At 50.2% G+C, this 15,976-nt stretch overlaps 2 protein-coding genes across 4 annotated transcripts in view; one reads left to right on the forward strand and one right to left on the reverse strand.

Moving 5' to 3' along the window:
- Positions 1-246: 246 nt before the first annotated feature.
- On the reverse strand, positions 247-9,279 carry APIP (APAF1 interacting protein). The gene is made up of 7 exons (XM_073541807.1): positions 9,029-9,279; positions 5,069-5,169; positions 4,859-4,907; positions 3,076-3,193; positions 2,591-2,726; positions 2,352-2,519; positions 247-590 (listed from the first exon to the last, which is right to left on the reverse strand). The coding sequence occupies exons 1-7, from the start codon at positions 9,074-9,076 to the stop codon at positions 491-493; spliced, it is 720 nt and encodes a 239-aa protein (XP_073397908.1). The 5' UTR covers positions 9,077-9,279; the 3' UTR covers positions 247-490.
- A 60-nt stretch (positions 9,280-9,339) lies between these two features.
- The window catches only part of PDHX (pyruvate dehydrogenase complex component X), a 68,441-nt gene continuing 61,804 nt past the window's right edge, over positions 9,340-15,976 (forward strand). The window contains exon 1 of one of the 3 annotated variants that reach the window (XM_073541803.1): positions 9,340-9,639. In XM_073541803.1, coding sequence (XP_073397904.1) covers positions 9,513-9,639 — 127 coding nt within the window. In that variant the 5' untranslated portion in view covers positions 9,340-9,512. Of the gene's footprint in view, positions 9,640-9,790; positions 9,921-9,976; positions 10,088-15,976 lie in introns of those variants that run through there. The other 2 variants (XM_073541805.1, XM_073541806.1) reach the window with 2 other exon arrangements.

The raw sequence follows: 15,976 nt of genomic DNA on the forward strand, positions 1-15,976 counted from the left end.
TGTTAACTTTTTTTTTTTTTTTTTTTTTAGTCTTTATCTTACATTTAGTACCTGAACCTTTGATCGCTTGTTCTATATATTGCAGTACCTTAGCATATAGTGAAAATGAAGGCTGTCTGAGAAGCCGGGCTTCACAGGAGTACCAAGATAGCAGCGATGGTAGCCCATTAAATCCTCATCAGCATGTAAATGGTTAACAGCAGTGATTGGAGCATCTCCTTTGGGCACAGCCAGCACCAACAGACATACTTTTCTCAAAGTTTATTAAAAATGTCCCTGCCCGGATCTCCAGTCACAACAGGAGGCGATACTGACGGTTCTTGCTGAGAAATGGATTAAGACAAGAAAAAAAGGTCAAGTCCTGGACAATAAGGTACTACAAATAAATCACAGCGAGAAATGAGCGGTGGATGGGACGTCAGGGGGTTGTGAAAGTTCTCTGGTTTCTTGTGCTGAGACTGAAGCGTCCCTCTTCTTGACAGGGTGGAGGTTACACAATGCCATTTTCCTCTGCAGGAAGAGCAGCGGGGTCCAGGCCGAGCTGTTTCATCTGCACCGCAATGTCAAACAGGTAATCGTAGCACTCGCACCTGAGACACAAGACAAAACGCGATGGTGAAAGAGTGTCGCATCGACCACGTGGAAAAGCGTTCTGCATGGTGAGCAAAAAGGACAATTAGGCATCTGAGCAGAGGGGGAGCCGCGCGCCCGCCGTGCAGAGGGGGAGCCGCGCGCCCGCCGTGCAGAGGGGGAGCCGCGCGCCCGCCGTGCAGAGGGGGAGCCGCGCGCCCGCCGTGCAGAGGAGGGGCCGCGCGCCCGCCGTGCAGAGGAGGGGCCGCGCGCCCGCCGTGCAGAGGAGGGGCCGCGCGCCCGCCGTGCAGAGGAGGGGCCGCGCGCCCGCCGTGCAGAGGAGGGGCCGCGCGCCCGCCGTGCAGAGGAGGGGCCGCGCGCCCGCCGTGCAGAGGAGGGGCCGCGCACCCTCCGTTCACTGCTGGAACAAGAGTACAGCGCTCCACTGTTTCCAGCAGTCTCATAGATAATGAAGGTATCGGAGGTGGAGTATTTGCACCTTTTCTACGTTCAATACAAGGCTCCGCAGAACATGGATAATCATACCCATGGACAAGGTATAACTATTGGTTTTGAGTAAATCCCTTTCCGGGGCCATTTATAAAAGGTCAATCAGCAAACGAGCCTCTTAGCTCATTCTGAATTTCAGGCCCATGTAAACATGCCGACGTAGGAGCAAAACGCTCGCTTATTGACTGAATAGATCGTTCGTGCGGATCAGTAAATCATCATTGTTGGCAGCAGAGCGAACTGTATTAACCATCGCTCTGCCCCCCGGACAGCTCGTAAATTCTAACTTTTAGGCCCAATATCTGCCAGATGTTATTTGGGACCATCAGAAGACACGATTCTCCATCTACATAGGACATGACAACTTCTCAACTGCGTCGTAATCTCTGCTGCCACCATCGCACCCACCGGACATGATGGTGATATCTCATCATCGTACGTTACAGGGCACAATCTTTGTTTCTCTAGGAGCCGCTGCCCAGTTGAAAACATATGCACGCTCCTCCCGAATGTGCAAGAGGGGGTCAGTAGAGATCGCTATCAGACTGCCACCAGCTATGGTGTATGGGCACTTAACCTCTTATCGACCAGGGGTATTATTGGTTTTGCATTTTCATTTTTTTGGCTCCCCTTCATCCTAGAGCCATAACTTTTTTTTTTTTTTGGTCAATATGGCCATGTGAGGGCTCGTTTTTTGCGGGACGAGTTGTACTTTAGACCGACACCATTGATTTCACCATGTCATGTACATTTAATGCTAAAACTGACCTGCCATTATGATTCTCCAGGTCATTACAAGCTCAGACACTAAACATGTCTAGGTTCTTTTTTATCTAAGTAGTGAAATTTAAAAAAAAAAAAAAAATTGTGCCTTTTTACGATACCCGTAGCGTCTCCATTTTCCGTGATCTGGATTGGCTCTGCTACATAGAGGCGATGATCGGATCAGCTGTATGTAGCAGAATTGCTCACTTGCTACGAGCGCCGACCACCGGGTGGCGATAATAGCAATCCGGCAGCGACAACCATAGAGGTCTGCTGGAGCTCACTTAAGGATTCTCAGTTAACTCATTCTGCAGCTAGCAACAGACTGCGCAACACAGAGGCTACAGAAGGCAAATGGTGCATTTTTAGCCACCAAATACAGTCATTCTTGTTTAAAAAAATGTGCCCCCCGTTAACAGATGGTCATTCTGATAAATGGACATTCTCAAATCACCTCCAAATGCCCTAATAAAGCTTTTTTAGGGACAGTGGTATTATAGACATACATAGTCTTGGCTTTCTCCCAAGTGTCTCCCCAGACGTAGACCCCGTGACGACGAACCAGCACCGCGCAGGAATCGGGATACTCCTCCATGGCTCTCGCCATTCGATCTTTCAGGTCTTTTTCTTCAGGGGTGTTCTCCACGATGGGGACCACCAGCTCGTCGTCGTATCTGGGAAGTGAGAAAGCGGCCATGAATACAAGGCGTACCTATGGAGAGCAAGCAGAAGCAGCCGCCATTACCGGTAATATTCCCCGCTGCTGCTCTTCCTGATTCCTTTAATCATTTCTTGGTGCGTGATCCGAAATTCCTTCCCCGGAAACAGTAGCGTGGAGAGGACGGCGGCCTTAGAGTGAGTGTGGATCACAGCTCCAGCACCTGAAAGGACGAGGACGTCACAATGATCTACTGTGGTACCTGAGCGCACCTGCTCCGAGAATGTTCTCTGCACACGCACATTATGTATACAAACACGCACATGAAATGCTGTAATACAGTCTAGAACAGCCAGTAGTTTCCTTTCCCCAAATTAAAGGGGTTACACCAAGACTGGAGATAAGTACCCAATCGCTCTTATTCCTGAGAACGGGGGTCTGAGAAGCCCTATTTGAATACGTTCTCAGGATCAATGGGGTGTTCCTGATACACGGTCAGTCTTGTGGGGTGTTGCCGACACATGGCAGCTCTTTCTCACACCACCTCGTTGTCGCCAATCAATGCTGCTTACCTCTCATGGTGTAAGCGTTCATAAACAGAGGGGTGCACTGACTTTTCTTCAGGTTCTTGTACGGTGGGGGGCAGCTGATGTCGCGCTCATCGATATCGCAGATAAACAGGTCATCCGGCTGCAGGAAGAGGAACACAGCGTTACTCCTGGTCATCTGGGGGACATTCCAAGGGTTTAAAGGGGTACGCCTATTGCAAACTAAGATATTCCAACACTTTCTAATTAGTAGGGAGCGATGACAACATCCCTTTAAGAGACAGCAAGCCATTGCTATTAGATATGTGATAATGGACTTCATCAAAATCCGCCGAGAGCCTAGAAACTAAGCTTATGGGGGGATGAGTAATGGTTGTCCTTATGGCTGCAGATGCCATGGTGGAATTACAGTCTTCTGGGTGATGCCGCACTGCAAGTCTCATCATCCCCACCCACAGCGGTAGCTCTGGAGCAGCCAGCGGGGCGTTAATTGCTTATTAAATGAGAAACGTGGATTTCCAGACACCGGGTAATAAAGTCTGCAAATGGCGTAAGTGATGTGACGTGTGGCGGTGATCGGCCGCCGCGGAAGCAGAAAACAACAGCTGAAAATGTTCAACAAGCGATTAGGCGGCCGTGTGTTGTTCTGTACGGCGCCGGGACGTCCCCCGCAGCGAGGGGGTCTCTTCATCCGCTCTGCGCAGACTGAGACGACGTCATTCTGACGCTGATCGCTTTAATAAGAGTCTCTGTAGATCCCATGGCTGGAGGTCACGCCGTCATCCGACTGACCCGTCACCACGGATTAGCGCTGTCACCGTCTGTAGCTGTCACCGTCCTCTGCTGGATGCGCTGCCGGCATCGTATGCTAATGAGAACAAAGTCGCAAACAGCCGCCGATGTAAGGGTTAAAGAGTAAAAAAAACAAAACAAAACAAAAAAAAAAACAATAAACAAAACAATATCATCACCATAAAGTAAATGTCTTTTTCCCCCATTCTCATTTCCTCCTTTTTCCAGACACAGCAGATTATTTTTTTTTTGAAGGATGAGTATAAAAAAAAAAGTAAAAATTCCAAGTGGCGTTTAATGGTGTAAAACCTGCAATTCTGATTTTTTTTTTTTCCTCTTCGTCGTGTACCTTATGGGTTAATTCACTTTATATTTTGATCGATCGGACTTTCACAGATTTTGTTCTTTTAATTAGTATGGTCGTAAATGTTTTACCATCTTGGCTAGGAATGATCCTTCAGGTTAGCCTTAGCCGGTTGTTCCATCTTCATGGAAAATTGCTTGTATAGACAAGCGCTATCCTAAACCACCAATTTATGAAGATGGGAACACAAAATGTGACTGCCAGCAGCCGCCACTAGAGGGAGCCTACCGAAGACAGAGTTATTGTGTTCAATGGCAGCTGTATAAGTCCGTATACACACAGCTCCCCCTGGTGGCAGCAGAAAGCAACCAAAATGTCATTATTTAAGGTGGCAGCAAGAAAACCTCCATCTCTACAAGCAGCCTTTGCGATGGCTGGTTTTCACGTTCCCTGCAGATTGTGAATAGCAGACCAAGTAAGGTGTGGTGGTGGGGTCCCGGTATGACATCCATATGATTTAGGAAACAGCCCAAGTGGGAAATGCCTTTATGGATGACGTAGAGGGCAGCAGCCCTTCTCTGCTGGCCAGGAGACCACCGACTCGCTCTCTGGAGGACTGCGCATGATGCTGTTTTATACGATTTTGAAAACAGGAGTCTCACCTCCCGGTCTGACTGTGGACCGGCTTTACTGTGCCCGCAATTATCATACCTGAATTCTTTCTTTTTGGACTCCTGAAGGTGCAATGTATATTTCATCCCTAGTAAAAAAAAAAAAATAAAAATAAAAAGAAATAAGGAATACAAATACATAGTTCTGCATAGGAGCTGCGAACACTGAACGGTAAGAAATAAGGCAGTCAGTAAGGGATGGTAGCGAGTGCCTGGCTGGTGATATGGGGAGGAGAATTTCACAACTTACTCATATTTTATGCTGATGCCGCCTCCGGTTCCCGTCACCCAGCCCAGGTTGTAGAACTGTCTGCACAGCTCCGGGATCAGGTTTCTCGGGTGTCCTTTCTCCTACAAGAAACAAAGACATAAAGCTGTAAAATACAAAGCCTCCTGGGAAAAAGTACATGCAAATTAGATTTCCTCCAGCAGGAAAAAAGCAGCTGGTTCCCTTGTTCTGCACTGATGGGGGGTAGAATCCAGAAACAGCCGTCTGCAGATTGTGGACTTTTTGGAGATGACTCACGCAGACGTCGGTCCGAGCACGGCCCATAATGCACTGACGGTACAACCGTAATGCAACAGCCTCATATACGTCTATGAGTCGGACGAGCTCAGGTCGGGAGACCCGCGGATTATCAGTGCATTGCAGTCCGCGCTCAGACATCTGCATGAGCAATAAAGCGGAGGACATTAGCCAATGGGTCTTTTTAAGCTTGAGTTTTCAGCAGTCTCATTATCAGCAGAGGCAGGATTACAATGACAGGTGACACCTCTATACACAGCTGATAATACAGGTTGCAAAAAGTCACAGCAGGCGATGTCACAGCTCACCTCCCCCCCCTCCCTTCACAATGACCGTTGCACACGCCCAATAGATGCTTCAGTACACAAGAGAGGGACAGTCAGCTCATTGCTGCTAATGTTCATGTGTTGTGTTCTGAAACAACAGGGAATTAGAGTCTAAGAAAACCCCAGTGGGAGAAGTGCGAGATTTCTGATTTTAATTTTGAATAAAGATTGTGATATAGAAAAAATAATAATACAGATTTAACACAAAAACCAGACTTAAACGATGGGTCACTTTCTGATGATCGCTTCCCTTTAAACTATTATCGATTTTTTTTGCAATAATTTTCTATGGGTGCAGCGGTGTGAGGGTGCTGAAAAAAAATTGGGCACAAAAGTCCTAAGACAACAAAATAAGCACCCCGACGATCCAGAGACGATGCTCCAGCAGTCCTCATATGCCAGCGACACAGCGGGTGCCAATCGGTGCTGAGCGGCGATGCCAGTAAAGTTTACTAGGTGCAGCAGTGATGGAGTCACAGGAGGCTTTTATGCAGCAGATCTAGCAGAGCTGGGGGCGTTGAGCTTTGTATAACCAAAATACTGTATATTGACAGAAAGCTGCTAATCAGTGGTGGTTGGACCAGGAGGCACGAGACACCTAGTCCTGTAGTGAGAATGTCCTGCTGATTATTCAGTACAGTAAAACACAGTAAGTGACACATTGCTGTAATGTGGGTATCTGGCCCTACAACATGCTGCTCTCAGATTACATAGTAAATGCCTGCTGACAGGTTCCCTTTAACCTACAGGGCAGCTCACAGCTGAGATTCGTTTCTCATGCTGAATCGGCACACAAAAACAATGGCAGCATGCTGCGATTGCATCCGAGAACTGCACACACCCATAGACTTATATATGACGTAAACATCGCACTGCACTCGGATATCACCCGAGTGCAGTGCGATTGCTGCCAAAACCGGCAGCAGAGGAGGAGATATTACTTTCTCCGTCTCCTCTGCAGCTGTGCTCAAATCTTCTTATGTGAGATGATCGGAGCACAGAGCGCCGACGCTGCAGAGAAGGAGGCGCGTGTCATTAGCATCTCGCATCCAATGGGATACGCCGATGTGTCTCCGGCCTTTTACACCCCCACGTTCTTATGTGGAGCCGCTGCTCCTCAGTCCTTCACGTCTGTCTAGGTCGTGAGGTCGGTCCGAGGCCTGTGATCGGCTTCACAAGATCACGTACGGGTACAAAGAGCCTCAAGATGAGCGAGGCACCCCGAAGTGATCGCGTGACGTCCATCACAGGACTCAGAGGGACGAGGAAAGAAGGAAGAGCAAAAAAGGAAGGAATGAAGCACGAAAGGAAGAAAAGTGAAGAAAGGAAGAGCAAACGGAAGGAAGATGAAAGGGCGGCAGAGCTGGGAGCTGTGTGGACAGCGGAGCATACAGAGGTTTCTTCTCCCTTTCCTGACCGAAGATCACATCTCACCACCTGTGCACTTGACCCGATCCCATCCCACTTCATCCCAACCCTAACCCATCTCTTCAACCTATCACTAACAACTGGTGTTTTCCCCTCAAGCTTTAAACATGCCTCAATCACACCTATCCTCAAAAAGCCCTCTCTTGACCCATCCTCTGTATCTAGCTATCGCCCTATATCACTTCTCCCCTATGCCTCAAAACTAGTGGAACAACACGTCCATCTTGAACTGTCCTCCCACCTCTCTTCTTGCTCCCTCCTTGACCACTTGAAATCCAGCTTTCAGCCACACCACTCCACTGAAACTGCCCTAACTAAGGTCACCAATGACCTACTAGCCGCCAAGGCCAAGCGACACTACTCTGTCCTCCTCCTCCTGGACCTGTCCTCTGCCTTTGACACAGTGGACCATTCCCTATTACTACAGACCCTCTCATCTCTTGCTATCACAGACTTGGCCCTATCTTGGATTTCGTCATACCTAGCAGACCGGACATTCAGCATCTCCCATTCGCACACCACCTCTTCACCGCGCCCCCTATCCGTCGGAGTCCCGCAAGGTTCTGTCCTAGGGCCCCTGCTCGTCTCCGTTTACACCTTCGGCCTCGGACAGCTCATAGAATCTCATGGCTTTCAGTATCACCTCTATGCTGATGACACACAGATCTACATCTCTGGACCAGATATCACCTCCCTACTGAACAGAATCCCTCAATGTCTGTCTTTTTCATCTTTCTCCGCTAGATTTCTGAAACTTAATATGGACAAAACAGAATTAATCATCTTTCGCCCATCTCACGTGACCCCCCCAATGGACCTATCCATTAAAGTAAACGGCTGCCCTCTCTCTCCAGTCCCACAAGCTCGCTGCCTCGGGGTAATCCTTGACACTGATCTCTCTTTCAAACCACATATCCAAGCCCTTTCCACTTCCTGCCGACTTCAACTCAAAGATAGTTCAGGGATCCGTACATTCCTCAACCAAGAATCTGCAAAAACCCTAGTCCATGCCCTCATCATCTCCCGCCTTGACTACTGTAACCTCCTGCTCTGTGGCCTCCCCTCTAGCACTCTCGCACCCCTCCAGTCTATTCTTAACTCTGCTGCCCGACTAATCCACCTGTCCCCCCGCTATTCCCCGGTCTCTCCCCTCTGTCAATCCCTGCACTGGCTCCCCATTGCCCAGAGACTCCAGTTCAAAACCCTAACCATGACATACAAAGCCATCCACAACCTGTGTCCTCCGTACATCTGTGACCTCGTCTCCCGGTACTTACCTGCACGAAACCTCCGATCCTCACAAGATCTCCTTCTCTACTCCCCTCAACCGCATACAAGACTTCTCCCATGCTTCGCCCCTACTCTGGAACTCTCTAACCCAAAATCAGACTCTCGCCTACCTTGGAAACCTTCAGAAAGAGCCTGAAGACCGACCTCTTCCGACAAGCCTACAACTTGCAGTAACCACCGATCCACCAAACCGCTGCACGACCAGCTCTACCCTCGCCTACTGTATCCTCACCCATCCCTTGTAGACTGTGAGCCCTCGCGGGCAGGGTCCTCTCTCCTCCTGTACCAGTCGTGACTTGTATTGTTTTAGATTACTGTACTTGTATGTATTATGTATACCCCTCCTCACATGTAAAGCGCCATGGAATAAATGGCGCTATAATAATAATAATACAGTGTGTGCTTTCACGCCGTTTGTCCGTCGCATTTTATTTTTTTTATTTATTTTCCAAAAAATAGAATGTCAAAAATATTTTTTGGGTGGAAATTCATAGTGACCTGGAAACCTCCGCTCGTCACTTCCCAGGACACACCAGGGAAACACAAAGTGAGTCTCCACTGACCAAGTCCGGCCCCGTCTATCTGCAGCCGCCGCACCAGTCCCCCAATGTGACCGAGCCGGCTGTCGGCCATACTGCACCTTGGCGTTGTCGGTCTGGTTGCACACGTCCCCGTTGCAGTAGTACATGGCTCCCGTGCTCGGTGTTACATCCCCGGGGCTGTCTGTGCTGTCACTCACTGCTGCTCGTTGAGGACCCGACCTCCCACTGGAGGCTTCGCTGTCCTCCCTCTCATTTGTCTCCGCAGCCTCCTTCGCTTGATCTATCGTGTACGTATCGTATTTAGTCTACAACAAAATGGCGTCCGGCCGTAGACTTCCATTGCGCCATCCAGAGACACATTTTACCGAGCGTGGTATATTATCTTCTCCTCTAATGTTTGAACGTTGGATTTGTCGTTTTTAAAATGACTAAAATTTTAACTAAAATCCTCTGAGGTGATTATGGCGGTGATAAGAGCCGCGGTTTCAGCCGCAGCTGGTGGCGTTTTGTGAACAGCGGCCGTTGGGTGATCTTCTATCTGGCGCGCGGCGGGCAGCTACGGCTGTCAGGGACCCGAGGAAGATGGCGGCCTCCTTGAGACTCGGCTCCCGAGGAATCGTCAGGTCATTTGTGGCGGGTCTCAGGAGCGCAGGTCAGGGTGGTGCTGCTGGTGGTTTCAGGCTCCTTCACACCGCTGAGAGGCAATGGGGTAAGATGGCGTTTCAGTAAAATGTTCTGAGCTGTCAGGGGTGAGGGCGTGGTGCTGGGACTTCTAGTTCTACAGCTAATTCATGGCTGCTCGTCTGCACATAATCGTAGCCAATGGCATCGCTGCTTATATTCTGCCAGAGGCTTCTGTGACGTAAAAGCTTGATTCTGATTGGTTGGGCATATCTGATTTCACACCGCCGTGTACAGTCCAGTGACCGCTGCCGGAGCTGCTGCAGCACCTCTTAGCGTTTGGAGCAGGGGCCGTTCCTTCATTCCCAGGTTACATTACTTAAACGGTGTTTATCCGCAGCGAGTTCTTGAATATCGTGTACCGTCACCGTTAAGAACGTCTGTCCGGCTGGTGAAATCCCCAAAGAGGGAGGGAAGACGAGATGTGAGGGGTCCGACCTGTCGCTTCACGTAGGAGATCAAGTAGATCCCGGAAGGTTTGCTGTTCATTGCCGGCGTATGGTTCTAGAGTGTTGGTTGTTACAAATTGCATAATTAGGTTAATTAAGAACCTTAAAAGTGAAATCCCTGAAGAAGATAGAAATCTTTAATGAACATGAATTTATCCGAGGTCTGCGTGGGGGGAGAAGCGCGGTCCGAGGTCTGCGTGGGGGGAGAAGCGCGGTCCGAGGTCTGCGTGGGGGGAGAAGCGCGGTCCGAGGTCTGCGTGGGGGGAGAAGCGCGGTCCGAGGTCTGCGTGGGGGGAGAAGCGCGGTCCGAGGTCTGCGTGGGGGGAGAAGCGCGGTCCGAGGTCTGCGTGGGGGGGAGAAGCTCAGACCTCTCTCCAGAGCCGACCTGTCCTGCGATGAAAGTGCAGAATCCGAGCGGTTGGTGATCCGTGGGTCATCTGAGTGCAGGAGTGTCACGTAATGCTTGCTTGTTATGGACCGGTTGTAGCACAGAGAGTAGGTTCTGTTTCTGGGAGTTCTTTTGCTTCCTCCATTTGTGGCCTCTGCGTCTCCTGCGCTTTCTTGATCACTCGTATCAGTCAATAAAAAATTGCTAGCGGTGGCTCCCCCCTCCTTATAATCTTTGGAGGACTTTATCTTGGGAAGACCTGTCCTATTGCCCAAGTGATTTCAATGGTCTGCGCGAGCCGCGTGTGCCTTGCGCCCAGTCTGCGCGAGCCGCGTGTGCCTTGCGCCCGGTCTGCGCGAGCCGCGTGTGCCTTGCGCCCGGTCTGCGCGAGCCGCGTGTGCCTTGCGCCCGGTCTGCGCGAGCCGCGTGTGCCTTGCGCCCGGTCTGCGCGAGCCGCCTGTGCCTTGCGCCCGGTCTGCGCGAGCCGCCTGTGCCTTGCGCCCGGTCTGCGCGAGCCGCCTGTGCCTTGCGCCCGGTCTGCGCGAGCCGCCTGTGCCTTGCGCCCGGTCTGCGCGAGCCGCCTGTGCCTTGCGCCCGGTCTGCGCGAGCCGCCTGTGCCTTGCGCCCGGTCTGCGCGAGCCGCCTGTGCCTTGCGCCCGGTCTGCGCGAGCCGCCTGTGCCTTGCGCCCGGTCTGCGCGCGCCGCCTGTGCCTTGCGCCCGGTCTGCGCGCGCCGCCTGTGCCTTGCGCCCGGTCTGCGCGCGCCGCCTGTGCCTTGCGCGGCTGTTCCATCTGAGGCCCCTTCAGGTTATAAAGATGTCATCGAAATAATGATATAATTTTCAATTCCAACAGGGACCACGGTCTGGGGGCTCCGAAGGGGGCGTGACTAGTGAGCCCCAGGTATCTGTAGTAAGACCCCTTGAGCAGGATCTGAATTGAGTACCGGGAGGGTACAGGTGCCTCCTCCAGTTAGACCCTAGACTAGTGGCAAAGGTACAGGCACAGATGTAACATAACAATACCCAGCGTGCAGAAATCGGTGCTGCCCCCCGCAAGTGCGCTCTCCTGCTGGCTCATCACTGCTGATTTGAGTCGAAGAGAGAGCGCACTGTCACTGTGCACAGTATCCAGGGACTAACCCAGCCCCTGAAATGAGCTTGTTTCCGGAAGGGGGCAGTGACCGCAGCCTCTGCCCACTGATGACGCTTCATTTGATTAAATATCCCAGCATGCACTGGGATTCTCAAACGTGGCTTCATAAAAAAAAAAAAAAGTACGAAAAAAAATAGAAAACTAGTGAGGGAGGAATAGGGAAGTTTTATTTCATTTCAAGTACACTATACAGATTGGGATTTTGGAGGAAAATTACTTTGGACTTCGGACCTCCCCTTTAACCATATCTGGCTCCTGCTCCTGAGCCTCTCCTGTGCACCTGACATAGGACTTATAGACACGTGTTACGTCTGGAAAGGGTTAAAGGATGTGGTCACTTTTGGGGCCATATTTTTTATAATTCTACTTATATGCATGCATTTTTGTCTTAAAAAAATAAATAAAATAGATCAGTTTTGTAATTGGCTTTGATTAAAAATGTTGCACCATTTTCCTTCGGTAGCCTTGGGAAAGCACTTTGAAATACTGGCTGCAGAATGAGGCAACTGAGAATCTGTCAGTGAGCTTGTTCTCATCTTCCTCCATCTGAGCTCCTCTCGGCTGTAGCGCCATTTAGTGGACCGTCCACATAGAAAAGGCATGCTGCAATGAACTTGTGCAGGTTCTTCTCCCCCGGTGAACGGTGCGGCAGGTTCTTCTTGCCCCGGGCTGTCTGTTTTTCTTTCTTTAGTCCCCGTCTTACCAGCCACACTTCAGTCCTCGCTGACATTTCCTGGTCTGCAGCCTCTGCCTGTCACAGAATGAGTAAAACATCTTTAGTAAAGGTCAAGTCATCTGGTGTTACAGTAGGAAAATAATAATTTGCATATCACACATTTCTGATCTCCTCAGTGTTACCCGATGGACAAAACTCCCAGTAGAATTTGCCTTTCATCATTACTTGTACCTGTGTGACCACTTTACCTGTATAAAAGACACTGGTCCACACACTCAATCATCACACTGCAACCTGTCCACCATGGCCAAGACCAAAGAGCTGCCTAAGGACAACAAGGACACAATTGTAGACCTGCACAAGGCTGGGATGGGCTACAGGAGAATAGGCAAGCAGCTTGGTGAGAAGACAACAACTGTTGGCTCAATTATTAGAAAATGGAAGAAACAAAAGATGACTGTCAAAGATCTCATCTAGTGGGGATAGGATGATTATGAGAAAGGTCAGGAATCAGCTCAGAACTACACTGGAGGACCTGGCCAGTGACCTGAAGAGAGCTAGGACCGCAGTCTCAAACATTACCGTTAGTAACACAGTACGCCGTCATGGATTATAATCATGCAGGGCACACAAGGTCCCCCTGCTCACGCCAGCACATGTCCGGGCCTGTTTGAAGTTCACCAATGACCATCTGGATGGTACAGAGGAGGCATGGGAGATGGTCATGTGGTCAGATGAGCTCAACATAGAACTTTTTGGTATCAACTCCACTCGCCGTGTTTGGAGGAAGAAGGATGTGTATAACCCCAATAACACCATCCCAACTGTGAAGCATGGTGGGGAAAACATCACACTTTGGGGGTCCTTTTCTGCAAAGGGGACAGGATGACTGCACCGTATTGAAGGGAGGATGGATGGGGTCATGTATGGTGATACTTTGGCCAGCAACCTCCTTCCCTTAGTAAGGGCATTGGTGATGGCTGGGGCTTCCAGTATGACAATGATCTGAAACACAGCCAGAGTAACTAAGGAGTGGCTCTGTAAGAAGCATTTCAAGGTCCTGCAGTTGCCTAGCCAGTCTCCAGACCTGAACCCAATAGAAAATCTTTGGAGTAGATGAAACTCAATGTTGCCCAGCGACAGCACCAAAACCTGAAAGCTCTGGAGAAGATCTGTATGGGGGGAGGGGGCCAAAATCCCTGCTGCAGTGAAACGTCTGACCTCTGCAACTGCAAATAAAGGTTTCTGTACCATATATTAATGCTAATTAATTGTGTAAAAATCCAACAATGCGAATTTCTGTTTTTTTTATATTTACATTCTGTCTCTCACAGGTGAAGTGTACCTACGATGAGTCACAGACATCTCCATTCTATTTTTAGGTGGGAAAACTTGCAAATTCAGCAGTGTATCAAATATTTATTTTCCCCACTGTATATAAATTTATATAAATAAATCGGGTACCGTCCCACAACTTTAGCTGTTACAGACCAAGTCATATGGTCGCTGTGCAAAATTACACTTCTCCACTAGTGGCCGCTGCAGGGGAAGTGTCTGGAGAATTCTTCATGAGACAACACCTTCAGGCTGTGTGCACACGCTGAGGATTGTCCTGTGGATTTTTCCATGCGGGTTTGTCAAAAACCGCAGGTCAAAAGACCTGCGTTTATCTGCAGTTTTCCTGCGGTTTGACACCTGCCATGGAGCAGGTGCCAAACCGCAGCGGAATCCGCGCAAAGAATTGACATGCTGCGGTTTCGAAACCGCAGCAAATCCGCGCGGAAAAATCTGCACAGCGGTGCATCTTTCGTTTCACCAGAGCTGGTTAAAAGAAGCTGAGCTGTGATTGGTGGCTATGAGCAAGTTTTCCCACTTGACAACACCTCAGCAGACACTGACATGGTGGGAGAAATCTGGCATCCCCGGGAACATAAGCTCCCAGCCATTGTCTGCCCCCAGAAAGGAGCACAGAGCACAAGACAGAAATGAATCCCCCCCTCCCATGGATCATTGGTATGCAAGTTAGGGCAAATTCACTCAGCGCTCTGGTTCTGACCCCAGGCTGACGGGACGATGTGGGAGATTAGGGGTAGTAGTCCGGTGGCTCTGGCTGAAGGGATGATGTGGGATATTAGGGGTAGTAGTCCGGTGGCTCTGGCTGATGGGACGATGTGGGATATTAGGTGTAGTAGTCCGGTGGCTCTGGCTGATGGGACGATGTGGGATATTAGGTGTAGTAGTCCGGTGGCTCTGGCTGATGGGACGATGTGGGATATTAGGGGTAGTAGTCCGGTGGCTCTGGCTGATGGGACGATGTGGGATATTAGGGGTAGTAGTCCTGTGGGTCTGGCTGATGGGGCGATGTGGGATATTAGGGGTAGTAGTCCGGTGGCTCTGGCTGGTGGGACGATGTGGGATATTAGGGGTAGTAGTCCGGTAGCTCTGGCTGAAGGGATGATGTGGGATATTAGTGGTAGTAGTCCAGTGGCTCTGGCTGATGGGATGATGTGGGATATTAGGTGTAGTAGTCCGGTGGCTCTGGCTGAAGGGATGATGATATTAGTGGTAGTAGTCCGGTGGCTCTGGCTGGTGGGACGATGTGGGATATTAGGGGTAGTAGTCCGGTGGCTCTGGCTGAAGGGATGATGATATTAGTGGTAGTAGTCCAGTGGCTCTGGCTGATGGGACGATGTGGGATATTAGGGGTAGTAGTCCGGTGGCTCTGGCTGGTGGGACGATGTGGGATATTAGGGGTAGTAGTCCGGTGGCTCTGGCTGATGGGACGATGTGGGATATTAGGGGTAGTAGTCCTGTGGGTCTGGCTGATGGGGCGATGTGGGATATTAGGGGTAGTATTCCGGTGGCTCTGGCTGATGGGACGATGTGGGATATTAGGGGTAGTAGTCCGGTGGCTCTGGCTGACGGGATGATGTGGGATATTAGGGGTAGTAGTCCGGTGGCTCTGGCTGACGGGATGATGTGGGATATTAGTGGTAGTAGTCCGGTGGCTCTGGCTGACGGGATGATGTGGGATATTAGTGGTAGTAGTCCGGTGGCTCTGGCTGACGGGATGATGTGGGATATTAGGGGTAGTAGTCCGGTGGGTGTGGCTGATGGGGCGATGTGGGATATTAGGGGTAGTAGTCCGGTGGCTCTGGCTGATGGGATGATGTGGGATATTAGGGGTAGTAGTCCGGTGGCTCTGGCTGACGGGATGATGTGGGATATTAGTGGTAGTAGTCCGGTGGCTCTGGCTGACGGGATGATGTGGGATATTAGGGGTAGTAGTCCGGTGGCTCTGACGGGATGATGTGGGATATTAGTGGTAGTAGTCCGGTGGCTCTGGCTGACGGGATGATGTGGGATATTAGGGGTAGTAGTCCAGTAGCTCTGGCTGACGGGATTATGTGGGATATTAGGGGTAATAGTCCGGTGGCTCTGGCTGACGGGATGATGTGGGATATTAGGGGTAGTAGTCCGGTGGCTCTGGCTGATGGGATGATGTGGGATATTATAGTGAATGTGGCTATGCGGAGTGGGCAGGGCTATACACTCCGCTTTATATATAGATATGATAATTTTAATTTGTTATAACTAACTGTAGTTAGTTACTATGCCCGGGCAGCGCCGGGCTCTTCAGCTAGTCCTAGATTAATCTTAATTACCTGTAATGCCACTGTATCCCCACTAGATGGCAC

This window comes from Dendrobates tinctorius, unplaced genomic scaffold (genome assembly GCF_039654945.1).
Source record: "Dendrobates tinctorius isolate UK_male_01 unplaced genomic scaffold, ASM3965494v1 ptg000124l, whole genome shotgun sequence".
Lineage (NCBI taxonomy): Eukaryota > Metazoa > Chordata > Amphibia > Anura > Dendrobatidae > Dendrobates > Dendrobates tinctorius.

Coding starts and splice junctions, on each gene's coding strand:
- APIP (XM_073541807.1), bottom strand. CDS start 9,076: ATGTACTACTGCAACGGGGACGTGTGCAACCAGACCGACAACGCCAAG. Junction 3,194..4,858: donor TCCAAAAAGAAAGAATTCAG/GTATGATAATTG, acceptor CTCTTCCTGCAG/CCGGATGACCTGTTTATCTG. Junction 2,727..3,075: donor GAACGCTTACACCATGAGAG/GTAAGCAGCATT, acceptor TCGTCCTTTCAG/GTGCTGGAGCTGTGATCCAC.